Below are 16,676 nucleotides of genomic sequence, written 5' to 3'. Positions count from 1 at the left end.
GACCGTAGAGAGGCAGTAATTCATCGTTCGTTTAAACGCAAATATGAGTACATTGCATCCTGTTCGTAACCAAACCGTTGTGGCCCAGTGTAGTCTCCCGTAGAGAAGTAAAAGAGTAACTTATTTTTGGATTTATTTCGTTCAAAATCGTCGATTCGCTGGAATGAAATTACTAGCAAAATTAGATGTGTGTAATTTTAATTTAAATTCGTAATTGATAAGCTACTTTCCAAATTAAATGATTCTAAGTGATATAAATTTTGGTTCATTATGTATTATTTTATCGTAATCATTCTGTGTATAGTGAAAGTGCGGATTTTTGGCAACTTGCCTTGCACAGACATTTTTGGGAGACTATTTTTGAAATGCAGTTCTCCCTCGTGGCCTTGTTCGATATTTAGTGTCGTAATTACGAATGAAAATTTTTTTTATTAGATGGATGAAATGCCCTGTTGTATGTCTTATATTAATTCTGTATTTGACAATATGCGACAAATAATTTTTAAATCAAACTTGCTCGTTGATATGATCCATAAGATTGAATGAAACGCCTTTGTAACTTTTAACGGTTTGTTATCCTTTTGAGCTTTTTCCTTTTTACCCACGTTATATGTGTTTTCAACGTTATCAGCTCTTGAAAGTGATATTTTAATGGAAAAATAGGGATTTATTAAAAAAAACGAATGATTAGAAAACTAGTTTTCATTGAAATCATTATGGCTGGCCATTGTTAAGATGTTGTTCGCCATGCTTGAAGATTATATCATCGAATATTTTAGAATTAATCAAGGTCATAGATGATTGAATGTTATCAAATTTGAAATTGGGATAATTATTTCTACAATATATTATTTGTGATATCTTACAACCAATATTTGTGCATTTGTGCCATCGTGCGACCAATATTTGTGCATTTGTGCCATCGTGCGACCAATATTTGTGCCATTTTACGACCAAATGCCTGCGAACTTCGAGGCTTTCAGAGCCGCCCCCGCTTCGCAGACTCGGGGCGCTGTTGACGTGTAGAGCGAACTGCCCTGGCGACTCTATGCCTCATATTAGTTGTTTTGCCCACCACTATAACTTGAGCAATGCTCAGCATAACCATAGTTATTGCATAAATACAATCATTGTCACAATGCGTTCATCAATCATGGTATTAATGGTGACAATCATGGTCACAATTCATCGATCAATCATGGTCACAATTCATCGACCAATCATGGTCACAATGCATCGATCAATCATGGTCACAATGGTGACAATCATGGTCACAATGCATCAATCAATCATGGTCACAATGGTGACAATCATGGTCACAATGGTGACAATCATGGTCACAATGCATCAATTGCTCGAACCCGAAAAAGTTTATAAGAGTCGTTCATAGTTTGGATCGTATTGGATATCCACGTACTTCTGCTGTAATCAAGATTAAGTAATTATGTATATTTAACTACGGTCGCATGACAAGTTGTTACCTAATTTAATGTGGGTGCGGATTGAAATTCAGCACAAGCGGATAAAAATAATTATAGCCGAAGTTTGATGAAATCGAAATATTTTTCAGCTTTATTTTCGGTCGTTATTCAATGACAAAAAATGTAAACACTCTTAAGTTCGTTAGAAAGGGCGAAGTTATATTTCTATTTATTAAGAGTACATAAGTTTATGACTCGTGCAAATCGTCAGAGCTACTCGGTTCTCAAGTACACTTAAATAAAATAATATGTGTTTAAAAATTACTTTTTAAAGACAACACTTCCAAAGAATCCAGTGTCTCCAATCTTACAAATGTACAATGAATTTCTCATTTAATTTTCAAATTAAAAAATTAGTTTTTCAATTTTTTGTAATATATAAATTTTTTAATAGATAATTTTTTTCAAAATTATTTATTCTGTTAATTGATTCATGCATTGCCTCTGACTTCACACAAGTGTGCAAAATTTCAGATCAATCAGACAGGTAAAAGTGTGTCAGATATCAGTTATAAGATTTGTAGCTGACAAAATTATTTTTTCAATTTTTTTAATATTGGAAAAATTTTTTTTTTATTTTCAAAATCTTTTATTTTGACATTTGATTCATGCATTGTCTCCAACTTTACACAAGTGTGCAAAATTTCAGATCGATAGGATAAGTAGAAGTGTATTAAATTTCGATTACAAGATTTGTAGCAGACAGACAGACAGACAGACAGACAAGAAGTGAAGTTAAAGAGAAGTGTTGTAAAAATCAGTTGCACGGAACAATTCTTTTGTTTGTGTTTCCCTTAATGCTATACCAAACTCCTCAGTTTCATTACTTGTAAATAAATTGTGTATATTAACAACAGTTCTGGCCGCCATTATTCCAGTTTTAGACAATTGAACTAATTTTGTTATCACAACCGGCATGTAATTTGGAGGAATTATCGACCAACTGATTCCTATAGAAACGGCATTTTCATCACTTCTTTCAACCTTGCCTAGGACATATTTCGGCTCAAAATTTGTAAAGTGAATTTTTTTGTAAGTATGGCTGATTTTTTAGTATGATTATGTACTCTCTTGTTGAATAAATATAAAACATGAGTGTGTCCCTCCATCGTACGAAGAGATTCTAAAAATCTGGAAGAAGAACCCCTCTGATTTTCAATGCAATATAATGAAATTTATTTAGCCACGCTTGATAGAAGGACACACCACTCTATGTTTCTCCAATTATCTAGTTGAGTGTAAGTAAATGTATGTTGACATGCCAGTACGCAGTTATTTTTACAGTAGATGAGAGTCTTCATCCATGTCTGCGAACCGTTTTATTACTGATACATCGGATAGCACGTCTTCTACTGGAATGTATTCCTTGTAGCTTTCATCTCTGAAGTGGTTTAAGTCTTAAGAATTCATTATATTAAAGCCAACTGAATTTTTCCTTGTGGCTTTAGCCGGAAATTTTTGCTTCCAAATTTGTAATAAATATAAGACTATGCCTCAACTTGTCATAATATATAACCTGGAATTTTTTGTAGCGTGTTGGTCGCTTGTGTTTGTTAATGGCACAGACGGTGAGTATTTGTTAGAAGTTTATAAAGGCCGCATATGTGGAGACATCTTGAATCCTATTAGATAAGACCGGTAAAAGCGATGATAACGTCTTGCTGAGAATAAATCATTACTAATTTTTCAAGTTTCTAATCTGCAGACTAAAAGTACTGTTTAGTAAAATATAAGTGGAAACCACAACCCAATGCAGATTTATTTCCTACACTATTATTAGTTGGTAAATGTTTCCGTATCTAAGAACATCAAGGCACAAAGAAGAGTGGGGCATTTACCAACTGCAAAAATGATACGGATGTGACAAGGTTCTTAAGTATCAATCTTATTTCAATAACAGAGAATAAATAAAAAATATACTCTGCTTTAACACATTTTAGTAAACGGCATCTGCTTTGAATTTATGATTAAATACATTTTCGCGGATGAGTAAATATTTTTCATTTGGCAGTTATGGCTTAAATTTTAAATTCGAAAGTTACGAACAATTATGTTGATTGAACAAAATTTTGGATCAATAAATTTCGAGATGTCTCTAAATCTGTGCCTTTATAACTTATCCAAATACATACGAACTGCGTCAAGAACTTTTTGAGCAACATCAGACTGTGACTTTTGTACCCAGAAAATTGTTAACCTCATCCGATTTTTTGAAAATATAGCAGCTTATTTTTTTTCTTTTTGGCCTGACACGGCGCTATTTAAAAATGTAGTCAGATAGAATTTTCTGTAGATTAATTAATTCTGCAAGTTGGACAACTTTAACTACCAAATAAACCAAGCAATCAGATGAATGTGCTCCTCGACTGATTCTTGATCTTGTACAACATAATAATTATGTCGTTCAAATGGTCAAATATCTTTTCGTCTGATCATCAGATATCAAAAAATTGTTTCTTTGGACTTGTACATAATATACCAAAGGATAGATCTTAGCTGCGACACCGCAAACAACGGTGCTCATATAGAATACCTTTGCCTTCCAGTATTTTAGATTACCAAGGCATTTCTTCCTAGAATCCTCCCCTAATTTGTCAAAATTCCTCCTAATGGAATATTATAAGGTGTTTAAATGACGGTCTTGGAGCACATGATGGTAGGATTGCTTGGGTGCAATTAGTTGCGTGTAATTTAGTCTAAGGCTTGTGTGTGTTGTTTACCCTACAGATTCGTGACCCTCTCTATGCAAGAGGACTTAGGGGTAGACTTGAGAACCCTGAGGGCTATACGAGTGCTCAGGCCTCTAAAGCTAGTGTCTGGCATACCGAGTGAGTAGTTGAAATATCTCTTCTGCTTCGCCTCATCACACACGTTGCTCTCTCCGGCTATGTAGTTCACGTTTTTGTTTTTCATGTCCGTCGACTACATTCTCCATTGATGTGTTTGTTCTCAATCGATGTGGCCGTTCTTTTCTTATACTTTCCAATATTATTTCTTGCAAACTGCGGTTGTTGTTTTTCGTATCGTTTTAACCTTGTAAAGCTTAAACCCATGATTCCAGAACTTGGGCAGCAGCCCACACTATGTTTTTTTTATGCACTCGTTGTTAAAAATGATTCCTATGTTTTCTGCACTGGTTGTGTTTTGCCCGTTCTAAAATTTAATTGGCTGGTGCAAAAATCTAAGTGTTGCGCTATTTAATCAATGCACTAACTTATTTAATTACCATTCAACACCTGAATACTATAATTACTTTTTCATTTATTGTCGATCGTCAATGCGTTGACAGGTTTCTCAAATTGATAACGTATTATCGCAGTCTGCTAATTTGGTCTAAAGTTTTTGATATTTTTTTCCGAAATAAGCCTCAAATTACTGACGCCCAACCCAGGGGTTCGTTTTCAAGAGTAGAGTTAATATGCGTGTCATGAATGCTTGTCTGGTTCTGATTTTTCTATTTCATCACATTGTCTCGAACTGGGAGTAATAGAGAAACTAAGACAAAATAACAATGAGTAATAAAAACAAGCAAGTATAAGAAAAATTGCTTTCAAATAGAGAAACGATGGGCAACAAGCAGCGTCCAGGCGACGAGCATTTAAATCTGATGTTTAGCGTGTTGAACTTAACTCATATTATCAATTTATGACGAAATATGAGATCAGAAAATATTTGTGACAGAAGGGACGTTGAGTTAAAGGTATGCTTTGAGGCACGCGTTCCCATCATATGTTTCCATATTTGAAATAAAATTTTCTTCCCTACTTTGCTTTACACGGTAATCGAAGTGATATAAGTTTTTTTAATACAGCTCAATGTTGGAATAAAGCATTGTGTTGCAAAGGTCATTGTCAGTGACCGTTTTTGTTTGATTTTTGTTATTATTTGACTATTCGATAAAGTTCGGTGAAGATAAGAGTAAAGTCAAATTTGCAAATTTGAACGCCGCTATATAAAGCCTACTTACGGATCCTCGTTACACGTCATACTGAGTTCTGCTAGAGTTGTTAAAGACGGTAATGTTGAAACCTGGCTTTATCATCGTACCGCACATTTTATACACAATTTTTTTTTGTGATGCTGCGCTTCTCGTTGTCGTAAAAGGCTCTGATTAATGAAGGAAAAGCTCAAAGGAGACTTCTCTGCTTTTTATCAGTACCAGCTTTTATTATTGAAAAGCACAGACTTACGAGCCTTCTTGTCTCGAAAAAAATGAAAGTAAAAAAAAATTGTTGCAAAATTTATGAAAATTCTAGCCGTGTTTTGTGTTGAAACGGTAAAACTTTCAAAATTTGGATATATAAATATTTTAATTTTTGTTGAGAAGGCAGCATGAAAATAATGAAACGAATACCACATTGGATTGAGTTATCACTACGGGTTAATGGTTTAACAGTAAATATCATTTAAGGATGAATTCCCATCATTAACCATAACTAAATAGTAATAATAATACTTGCACACATAGACGAGCAATGATATATAGCACATGCTGCATAAATTATGGAATAGAATATATAATACAGCGGAATTTCAAACCATATTATTCAGAATGCGGATACGAAGAAGATAAAGTTAAGATGACTCAAAAATGCCCGACGTGAAATTTTACTGGTTATTTGACATATGTCGTCAGTGATGCTGCTGGTAAAGAGTAATTGGCGGAAGACGGCCGATTTAAATTCGAAAGGAAAGCAAAGTTCATTTTATTTGTTGAAAATTAGCGACGTAACGGCATTCCAAGGTAATCCAACAATTTTCTCGGGATCTTTTCTTTAGAAGGGTAGAGGATGTGCCAGCACTTTTCAGTAACGTAAAACTCGGCTCTTGAATTATGAAAATATTGTTGAAATACCATTATTGCCTCTTATTTAGAAAAAATGTTAACATAACTAAGCCATTTTTGACAAACCCGGGAAAATTTAACACCTCGTAAATTTTAGTACATCGATCCCGTTTCTACTTTCGCTACCGTGGCTTAACCAAAAGCTCAAAGTTTAGCTCCGTTCATTCATGCGTACTTCATAATCTGTTACATACCTTGTCTTTTGCATTCAAATAAATATTAGTTCAGATTAATTCATACAATCGAATTAAGGCTGAGTAGACTTTTGTTCAAAGCCAGAGGTCATGCGATTAGACTAAGTTGCCTCGGGTCAGTTCATGGAGACTCGGGTCAGGAGATAAATTGCAGAAGAATTTCTTGCATCGATAGATATTGGATAATACTATACGATCTATTCGAAGTTTAATATACGATCTAAACGAAGTTTACTGAATGATCTAAACGAAGTTTACTGTACGATCTAAACGAAGTTTACTATACGATCTATTCGAAGTTTGCTATACGATCTAAACGAAGTTTACTGAATGATCTAAACGAAGTTTACTATACGATCTAAACGAAGTTTACTGTACGATCTAAACGAAGTTTACTATACGATCTATACGAAGTTTACTATACGATCTATACGAAGTTTACTATACGATCTGTACGAAGTTTACTATACGATCTATGCGAAGTTTACTATACGATCTAAACGAAGTTTACTATACGACCTATACGAAGTTTACTATACGATCTATGCGAAGTTTACTATACGATCTATGCGAAGTTTACTATACGATCTAAACGAAGTTTACTATACGATCTATACGAAGTTTACTATACGATCTATACTATACGATCTAAACGAAGTTTACTATACGATCTATACGAAGTATACTATACGATCTATACGAAGTATACTATACGATCTAAACGAAGTTTAGATCGTAAGTTATGTCATTGCCTGCACCTTGCCCCGTTGCATGCTTGTGGGAGACCTAATTTTAATTTATTGAAATGTCACTCCGGTCATGGGACCGCAACTCACATCATTCAAATTTCTCCCAAGTATCATGTGCACAGTAAGTTTCTGTTTACTGACAAGAACATTTATGCACAACTGAGGTTTTAATAACATTTGCTACATAGCCTTGCGAAATTGAACAGAATTATGTGGAATATTGTGCTTGTTCAGAAACATCAAGTAATTTACCTTGGCCAACATGGGATGTAAGCTAACATGTTTTTACCAAAACGCAGGCCTTCAGGTGGTTCTCAAGTCGATCATCAAGGCGATGGCCCCCCTGCTTCAAATTGGCCTTCTCGTGCTCTTTGCTATCGTCATATTTGCCATCATCGGACTCGATTTTTATTGTGGAGCCTTACATAAAACCTGCTACAGCTTAGAAGATCTCGGTGAGGGCTTTCTATCTTTCTTGAAAGTTGCTTCTATGTTCGAAAAAGCCAATAAATATCGAGTATCGCTTAGTTAACCTAGTGTCGCTTAGTTACCCCAATTACATCGGAGTGTTATCAAGGATCAAATTAAAAGATTGAAATACGCTCAAGCATAGAATTGCACAAAATTATTGTAAAATTTCACAATAAATTTCGCATTTCCATCATAAATGATTTTGCCTTTGTCTATTGTATGAAAGCTTCTACTATTTCATGTGTCATTCTAATGGCAGAAATTTTGCCGTAATAGTTCGTTGAGATCTATTTCGTCTAAGCTGATACCTCTATTGTCATATAACTACTTCACTATGGCATTCTAACAATGATTTTTTGCAGATGCTATTATTCTTTTTATTTTGGCAGATATTATTATTATTCCTATTATTCTTGCAGATATTATTATTATTATTATTATTATTATTGTTATTATTATTGTTATTATTATCATTATTAATATTACTATTATTAATATTATTATTATTGTTATTAACATTATCTTTGCAGATGTTATTATTACGGAAGGAGAGGCTGCGACTCCGTGTTACGCAGACGGCTTGGAGAATAGCAATGAGACTACATCTCCCTCAGGTGCCTTCTTATGTGATCCCTCAGTCTCTATTTGTCTGGAGCGCTGGGACGGTCCTAACTTCGGCATCACTTCTTTTGATAACATAGGCTTTGCCATGCTGACTGTGTTCCAGTGTATCACTCAGGAGGGATGGACGTCTATATTATACTGGGTGAGTCTCTGCTATCTCTTCAATAAACGAAAAATAATGGTAGGAGCAAACAAACTAAAAAAAATTGTGGTCAATTAAGTTGATGTAATTTTCACTACATTATACTGGGTGAGTCTCTGCTATCTATTCAATAAACGAAAAATAATGATCGGAGCAAACGAATTAAAAAAATTGTGGTCAAGTCGATGTAATTTTCACTATATTATACTGGGTGAGTCTCTGCTGACATTTCGGTATAAACGAAAAATAATGATCGGAGCAAACAAATTAAAAACAATTGTGGTCATGTTGATATACATTTCGCCATTGTAGGTTATAAACGTGAGAATTCTTTGCAATTGATTGCGTAAATTTTTATCTATTCGTGTGTATTATTTGAAAATTTTTAAAATGGCGAAACGTTTATACCAAAAAGTCTAGATTATGTTAAGCATTTGCTGCCATAACCCGAGCAGACCTAGCTTCATCTTGTGACATTCGTCCACGCAATGTCTCATGGAAGGCATACAAACCATTACAGTGACTAATTTCGGTGACTAATTCAGTGACTAATTTCGGTGACTAATTCAGTGACTAATTGCTGTCGATGACTTCTTTAAGTCACTATTGTTCAATCGCTATTTGATTGTTTCTTTTTCTTCTTTCCAGACGAACGACTCCGTGGGATCCACTTTTAACATTTTCTACTTCGTGCCCTTGATTGTCATAGGATCCTTCTTCATGCTCAACCTTGTACTCGGCGTCTTGTCGGGGTGAGTTAAATAAATAAATAACAAATAAAGTGTGTTATGTTGCCGTAATATCTGTTTAAGACAGAGCACTGAGATGCATTCCCATAAGGAATATCATTCACCAAGTTATCGCTATGATAAAATTGGCTGAGTCGCCAGTGGATGTTCAGGTGTCACTGTAATATCTGGTGAAGACAACATTAAAACCATTTTATCGCTCCAATCACAAATTAAACGAAAATTTAATAAGCGAAGATAATGCCAAAACTCGTAATATTTCCAGTTGAACAGTAGCTTCCAGTAGGTCGACCCTTATGGTTACCGAGATGAGGATAAAATTAAGAAAATTGCTATCTCTCCAATCACAAACTAACCAAAATTTTAAAATCGAAGATAATGCCAAAATTACTAATATTTCCAGTTGAACAGTATATTTTCCAGTAGGCAAACCCTTCTGGGTACCGAGCACAGTTTACGTAGTGTGTATCAGCGTTCGTCGGTAAAATTTTTCGCAATTTTTTCATCAGATTTGCGTTTTTCTCACTTTATTGTTTTTTCTAAGTTATAATTTATACCGTGACAATTTAGTAATCGAATTAATTTATAGCTAGTATAGTCTAGTTTTTCCATGACGAAAGAGCTGTTCTTCGAAAGGTTTTCAATGGAAATATAGCGAAGTTGTTGGTACTTTCTTCGGTTTTAAATTCTTGGAATTGTCAAGACTTCAAGCTTTTCGATGAAAGCGGGAAAGAAATGTCTTTAAATTTCAGTTTGAATTTGTGCATAGTTTTTTTTTCTATTTTCAATATTAATGATATATTCTCATGAAATATTTCAACCTAATGTGCTGAAAATTTGTGTTTAGTTTTCCGTCCACAGTGACAAACACCCTTCATGTTATTCTCCCGTTTTCTCTCAAGATTTTTTATTTTTCACATCATTCAAGCTCACGCTACTTTCCAATAAATCATGTTTTCTGATTATGCTCTCATATAACGAATGGTTTTTATAGAGGAAGGGGTTATAACTTTGCAATCTAGAGAGAATTTATGTAGCATATTCAGTTCAGTTCAGCATTTAGTTCAGTTCAATTGCTCTAAATTTTACTCAGAAATAAAAATATTGTACAAAATTTTGTTGAAGGCTTTAAGTTCGTTTCATCTGTTATATCCTATCACCCCTGAGCCATGCATATCCTGGGACCGTCTCATTTCTTCCTGATCTTCTTCTTCCTCTTTCGATTCGACTGCACCAGAGAATTCTCCAACGAAAGAGAACGAGTCGAACGTAAGGAACATTTCCGTAAAATGCGGATGCGGAAGCTTTTCACGGAAGATTTTCTCAATTACTTCGAATGGATAGGGCGAGCGGGTAAATTCTCTTCGTTGCGTTCCCATATTCATAGAGTGAAAGCTAGAAGGAGATGTAACGTTCAGCTTGCGATTATAGAATGAGTAATTGCGGCTCCATGCATCTGTCAAAATGCCCAACTCTTTGCCGATGCTCATGGGTATCTTGTTCATTTCTCTGAAGATTTTTGATTGAGTACACATATTTGGCTGAAAAAATCGATAACTTTATAGTATCATTGTGCTATTCACTGACACTTATTTACTTATTGACTACACTTTCTTGGTGACTTATTCACTGAATATAAATGTTTTCACGCATAGAGATGTAGCGTACGGAAACGGCATTTAATTGATTACTTGTAGCTAACGATTTGATACTCTTCAAGAAAACAAACACATTCAATTTTAAATGGATAAGTCCCGCACCAGTGCCAATTTTGTACTACAATTGAAGTTGGGCAAGTTGCAGATTCTAATAAGGATAATTTATAATCTAAACTTATATTGACTTGTTCAATTACGTTGCATCTGTCGGTGCGTTTGCAAAATAAAGTTTGTACCCGTGGTATTGCGAGTTCTGGCGAACCCCGATTAGTGTGTGTTAACGTGTCTTCCAATATATAATGATGTTAATTAGGGGCAAAATTATTAATAAGGGCGTGACATTCTGGATTTACAAATATTTTGTGTATATTCTATACAAATATGCAAATATTTTGAAACATTGGGGGATGCCTCAACCGAAACAAAATTTTTTGTTAGAGCTCAAAACCTTTCACCGAAAAATTCTGTGGATTTTTTAAATTCATGCAGAATTGATTTACATAGCAGCTATTGAACATTTTTGAGACGAATATTCAAAGTTTCGCGAACGAGTGTTCATGAAACGCACATACCGATCGGGGGAACGCCTATAGACGAAACTGCTGTGTCGTATTTGCGCGTGATGCTCATAGCTTGGAAACGAATGCTTCTCCGTTGAGTCATGTAATTTTAAAGTGGCGTCCTGCGGCTCTTGCCTGGAGTCGAAACCTCCAACACACGATCACTTGTCTTTTGACCTGGATATGTTTATATGCGGTTACCTAATAGTTTAGAAGTTTCTAATAGTTTTGCATATATAAATATTCACTGATATTTTAATTTTTATTATTAACAATTAAAAATTTTCTCAGTCTATCGAAGTAAATATATTAATGTGCGTCTTTAATTCGAAGGTCGCAATAACAGTAAGGATTAAATTTGACGAATCAGATGTTATTAACGAATTTTAAAAGCCTTCTTGGCGAGTACCTGGCCTGATGCAAGAGGTATTGTTCTTCAAATGATGTTTAATTCCTTTTTAGGTTTATTCACAAAAAAATTGTTATCATATAATTATTTAATAGAAAGTCATATCAAAGTGTGCTAGCCTGTGCGTTCCTCTCAAATATGTTTTAAAATCATTCGTACCTTTAGCGGCCTGCATAATATATTTGCTGCGTTAAAGCCTGTAACTTTACCCTTGCCATGCACGGGTTTATTTTCGTTATAGAAAGAAGTCTACGGCGCCTTTGAATCTATCGATATGAAACTGAAGTCAGTTGTTAGTTCAATACAAACAGTGATGGATCTATCATTATTATTATTATTATTATAATTAAATTTTACATATATGCATTGCAAGTGCTGGGTTCTTTTGTTTTGGCAGCATTTGTTGTCAAGCAAAGATGAAGCACATTCAATTATTTATATTGTTTACAGGTGTTTGATTGAGTTAAAACAAAGAGCAAAAAGAAATTATGTGGAACAATATTGAGGTCAAAAGACAAGGCGTGTGAAGAGGCCTATATATTCATGTGATCATGTGCCAATTGTAACATTGTTTGCATTTATCTCTCTATTTTTACTTCTGTCATTTCGCTGAAGGAAATTGGATTTAATTTTTCATTAGAAGTCGTAGAAAACATTTAGACCAGTAGATCATTATTAGCAGTTCGTACAGACCATGGTATGCTAGAACATATTCATTTCCGAATAAATCGAGTGTACGTTCGGTAGGTACAAACCTACCAATGTAGGGAACCAGAAAACATGCGATTCTGTTGCTGTCTCTAAACTCTTCTTGACAACGCGTCTGCTTATCAGCCTCCATGGAACTAATACTCTTTTTCAAGTGTAACTTTTTTTACAATACTTCAGTTCATCTCTCTATTATATTCCAACTAATTTTCCGTTATGAAAGCTTATTCTTCCATTACTTTTCATGCCATCCAGCCTGATTTTTCGAACTTGGCCATCACACTCCTAATCGAATGTTTCATCTACATTAGAACTGCTAGTTTATTATTAACAGGCTGTTTGTGTTTGATCTTTACTACCGAAGAAGGACTTTAACCAAAGTGTTATGTCGCACTAATGATGATCACAAAGCAACATTTGTATTGATCTTGTCTCCCTGCAGAGAATTTGCCAAAGAGAGAGAGCGTGTAGAGAACCGCCAGGAGTTTCTGAGACTACGTAGACAGCAGCAGCTAGAGAAAGAGTTGAATGGCTATGTAGAGTGGATTTGTAAAGCTGGTACGTTTTATGTAGAGCTTAAGAGTCGCTTGAACGCTCACGCAAGACTTAATATTCAAAGTTATTACTGCAGTTGCAGTAATGTCAGTAAGCTTTCCACTATTTTCGAAGTTTTTCACATCCATGCCGAATTTTCTTATTTATGTTTCAAACTTTTTAAATTCCACAATGTCTGATATTAAATCATATTGATCAATTATTATTTCGATAATTCATTTAACAGTCTTCTTGTGCAGTCAACCGACTCCAGTTTGAGCGATGCGACACCCAAGCATTGATCACAAATTCTAATAATCGTTATTCTCCTTCTATCATAATAATCGTTATTCTTATAACGGATGATATAGTGCTACATGCGAGTGCAATAGTACTCGTATTAATTTGAACTCTGATGTGTGCATTTTTTTCAAATGAGCTGTTGTTAAGATTATAAGTTATCAAAACCTTTAGTTAACCCATTGAAGATTTTTACTAATTCAAACCGATAGACATTTGTTGCCATCATGCATTCTATCAATGGGTTTCACGCTTAAACTTAATTATTTAAAGCTTGAGCGCATGAAGATCCTAGTTTAGTTCATTGTCCGACTAGTTCGGCAATTCACTTGCTGAAGAGGTAGTAGCAATGAGGAGGTCGCTATACTACGCATGTCAGTAACCTCGACTTCCTCCGTATGTGGATGCAACTGCACTCGCAATGTGATTCGTCAATGCTATAAAATCTCAAACTTGATTCATAGGCCACAGACTAGCATGTATATTCAGGTTGCCAGAAAGTGCTGTCTTTCACTTACTTCAATTTAGATTTTGGCATCGCTGTGCCGACTACAACTATTAGGTTCATGTAAAAAATTTGCAGGATCTCACAACGATGTTAACGCAAATTAATTTTCAGTATATATGTCTTCAATTAGTATTAATCTGAATATGGTGACAAATCGATTATTATTCTGAGCATTAATTTAGTTCAATAATCGTACATAGAGCAACTAATGCCGACTGCGGATTTCATAATTGAAACACATTTCCTTGAAATCCGGAAACAATTGAAAGTTTTTATTCACTTGCAAACTTTCAGAAAAATGTATGGGTCATATGTTATCAAAATTGTTACAGATTTACTTGGGAACAGAAGGGAGCGTAGCACTGATATATCCTTTTGCCGAACCAAACTGGGTCCAGATGACACACATGGAAAAATGAATGCTTTGCCATTTGGACAAAGTGTCAGTAATATCTTTAATTTATTGATTCAACATGATAATTACGTCATGGGATGAAAATTTAAATTTCAGAAAAAGAATTAAAAATGGCAAAATTTGTAGCTATTAGCCAAGTCTCTTCTCATGAAATTTTTTTTTGTGAGGAGCCCAAGAAATAATTAAGTGATCAATGCTTGTCGTGTTCATAGAGCGTAAAGTTGAACTTTACTTTTTCTCTGAGCTCAGAGTCCCAAAATGAGACTTGAAGGGATCCGAACTCAGAGAAAATTTAGAAAACTCTGCTTTGAAGTATGATCATTTAATAAATTTGTTGAACTTGATTAGAATATTTAGATGTGTCGATTGTCGCGTGCCGAGGATCCATTGTATGTTCAAAAATAATTATTTCGTTAGCTAGTTCACGTAATGCTAAAATAATATTACACTTACCTTCATTGTTATTCCCAATAAGTATTTGCAAATTATTTGTGTAGTTAGTATTCGTAGATGATCATATTTGAAATGAAAATACTGCGCTGTACAGTGTTACACGTTATTATGTCGTTTATCTAGCGTGAGTATTACTTCGGCTGTGAAAATATCTAACCAATCACTGACGATTACGAACGCTACTTGTTACAAATTAATTTTAGGAGTTAGTTGGCTGACTCCTAACATTGCCTTGTGTGAGACCATACTCTGGTGTTGAAATTTGCAGAAATAACTTCCCGTATATACATAATTTATTCGTGTTTCGTGTTGATGTAATAACTCGCTCCTGTGTTTGATACAGAGGAAGTAATTCTCGCTGAGGAGAGAACAACAGATGAAGAGAAGGCTCATATAATGGAAGGTGCGTGCGATGTTGTTTGTGTTTGTTATAGAGACCAGTAGAGCGATCGTGGCAGCAACGTTTGATTTTTGTCGTATGCAAGAATGGAATCTTATACCATGGCATTATGTTGTTATTAGCATCATCCTCGTTTACATTATTATCTACTTTATTTGATCAATCAACTGCGAATGAATACAATATGCAAAATTTGATTACTAGTATAATCTAAGAAATTTTAGTTTAACGTTTTCAGAAGTTGTTACTCGCCAGCTTCTCGCACTTTTCACTCACGCCAAAATGAAAAGTTAGCAAAAATTTTCTTGACTTTTATTAACTAAATACGTACTAAAATTCCTGATGCTTACCTAGTAATCGTACAAATCTTCACCTAGTCCATTATAGAAATAAATTTAAAGATTATTCATTGATTGACAAATTCTTTCGCAATTTTTCGTTGAATTGAATCGTCTGATGGAAAATAAGTTTGAGTCTGTTTGTCTGCCATGTCTGCCGAAACACATTTCACCTACATCGACAGCTTTTCAAATCGATGTTTTGGAGCACGAGAATCATTTTGGAATAACGCATGATTACCTTTAAAAGACTTCATGAATTTTATTGATGAACTAATGTTTCAATTATTTGTCCTGGTTTTAGGCGGTTCTAGGAAAAATCAGGTTGATTATTTATGGCGCTGTCCTACAAAGGGAGCATTAATTTGAAACTTTGGTTTCCTCCTGAATTCAGTTCACTTGGTGAATGTATTTTTGAATCTATGTTGCACGATTGTTAGTATTCGCTGCCAACAAATTTTATTTTATAGGTATAATATTGTCTTATTTCTGACAGCTCGGAGAAGAGCCGCCGCTAAACGCAAAAAGCTGAAGAATTTGGGCAAAAGTAAAAGCACGGACACTGATGAGGAGGACAACGATATCGAGGAGGAGGACGGTCAGTGCTGGACCATAACCGTATCTTTGCTACCAACCTTCTTATCGGATAACCATTTCTAACGCAGTGTATTGTGCTGGACCGTAACCGTATTTTTGCTACTAACCTTGTTATCGGATAACCATTTATAACGCAGTGTATTTCTCCCGGTCAAGAATTTTTTATTCACTCAACATTTGTGTACAGCATCAAACGATTACTTTGCATACATTACAAGATAATTTCCGAAGCACGTGTGAATGGTTTAGTGAGTGAGGCTTGGGTGCGTTTCATTTTTTCCATCACGATTTCGAACGTTTCATTTTTTCGTCAATTATTGCCACTGGATCATCGTTACGAGTTTTTCTAAATTACTGACTTGAAATTAATGGAAAACCAGCAATCAACTATTTATTAAAATAGCATCAATGCTCGATTGTTAGTTGATTCAGAATCGTTGAAGTTTTTCTCCACCTTTTTGCCTCTTTAAACGGTAACAAAATGTTCTGGTGAAACGGTTTGCAATGATGTAAAGTTAGGAGCAAAAAATGTACCCATTG

The 16,676-nt window shown here is 34.7% G+C and overlaps 1 protein-coding gene across 1 annotated transcript in view; it reads left to right on the top strand.

Moving 5' to 3' along the window:
- Positions 1 to 16,676, top strand: part of LOC108675653 (voltage-dependent calcium channel type A subunit alpha-1) — a 141,324-nt gene that overhangs the window by 35,112 nt on the left and 89,536 nt on the right. The window contains exons 6-12 of the mRNA XM_047882483.1: positions 4,209 to 4,309; positions 7,570 to 7,725; positions 8,272 to 8,507; positions 9,156 to 9,259; positions 13,034 to 13,149; positions 15,145 to 15,204; positions 16,036 to 16,137. Coding sequence (XP_047738439.1) covers positions 4,209 to 4,309; positions 7,570 to 7,725; positions 8,272 to 8,507; positions 9,156 to 9,259; positions 13,034 to 13,149; positions 15,145 to 15,204; positions 16,036 to 16,137 — 875 coding nt within the window. The remainder of the gene's footprint in view (positions 1 to 4,208; positions 4,310 to 7,569; positions 7,726 to 8,271; positions 8,508 to 9,155; positions 9,260 to 13,033; positions 13,150 to 15,144; positions 15,205 to 16,035; positions 16,138 to 16,676) is intronic.

This window comes from Hyalella azteca, unplaced genomic scaffold, assembly GCF_000764305.2.
Source record: "Hyalella azteca isolate HAZT.00-mixed unplaced genomic scaffold, Hazt_2.0.2 contig10556, whole genome shotgun sequence".
NCBI lineage: Eukaryota > Metazoa > Arthropoda > Malacostraca > Amphipoda > Hyalellidae > Hyalella > Hyalella azteca.
Note: the sequence above shows the minus strand (reverse complement) of the source record. Positions and strands in the feature narration are given on the sequence as shown.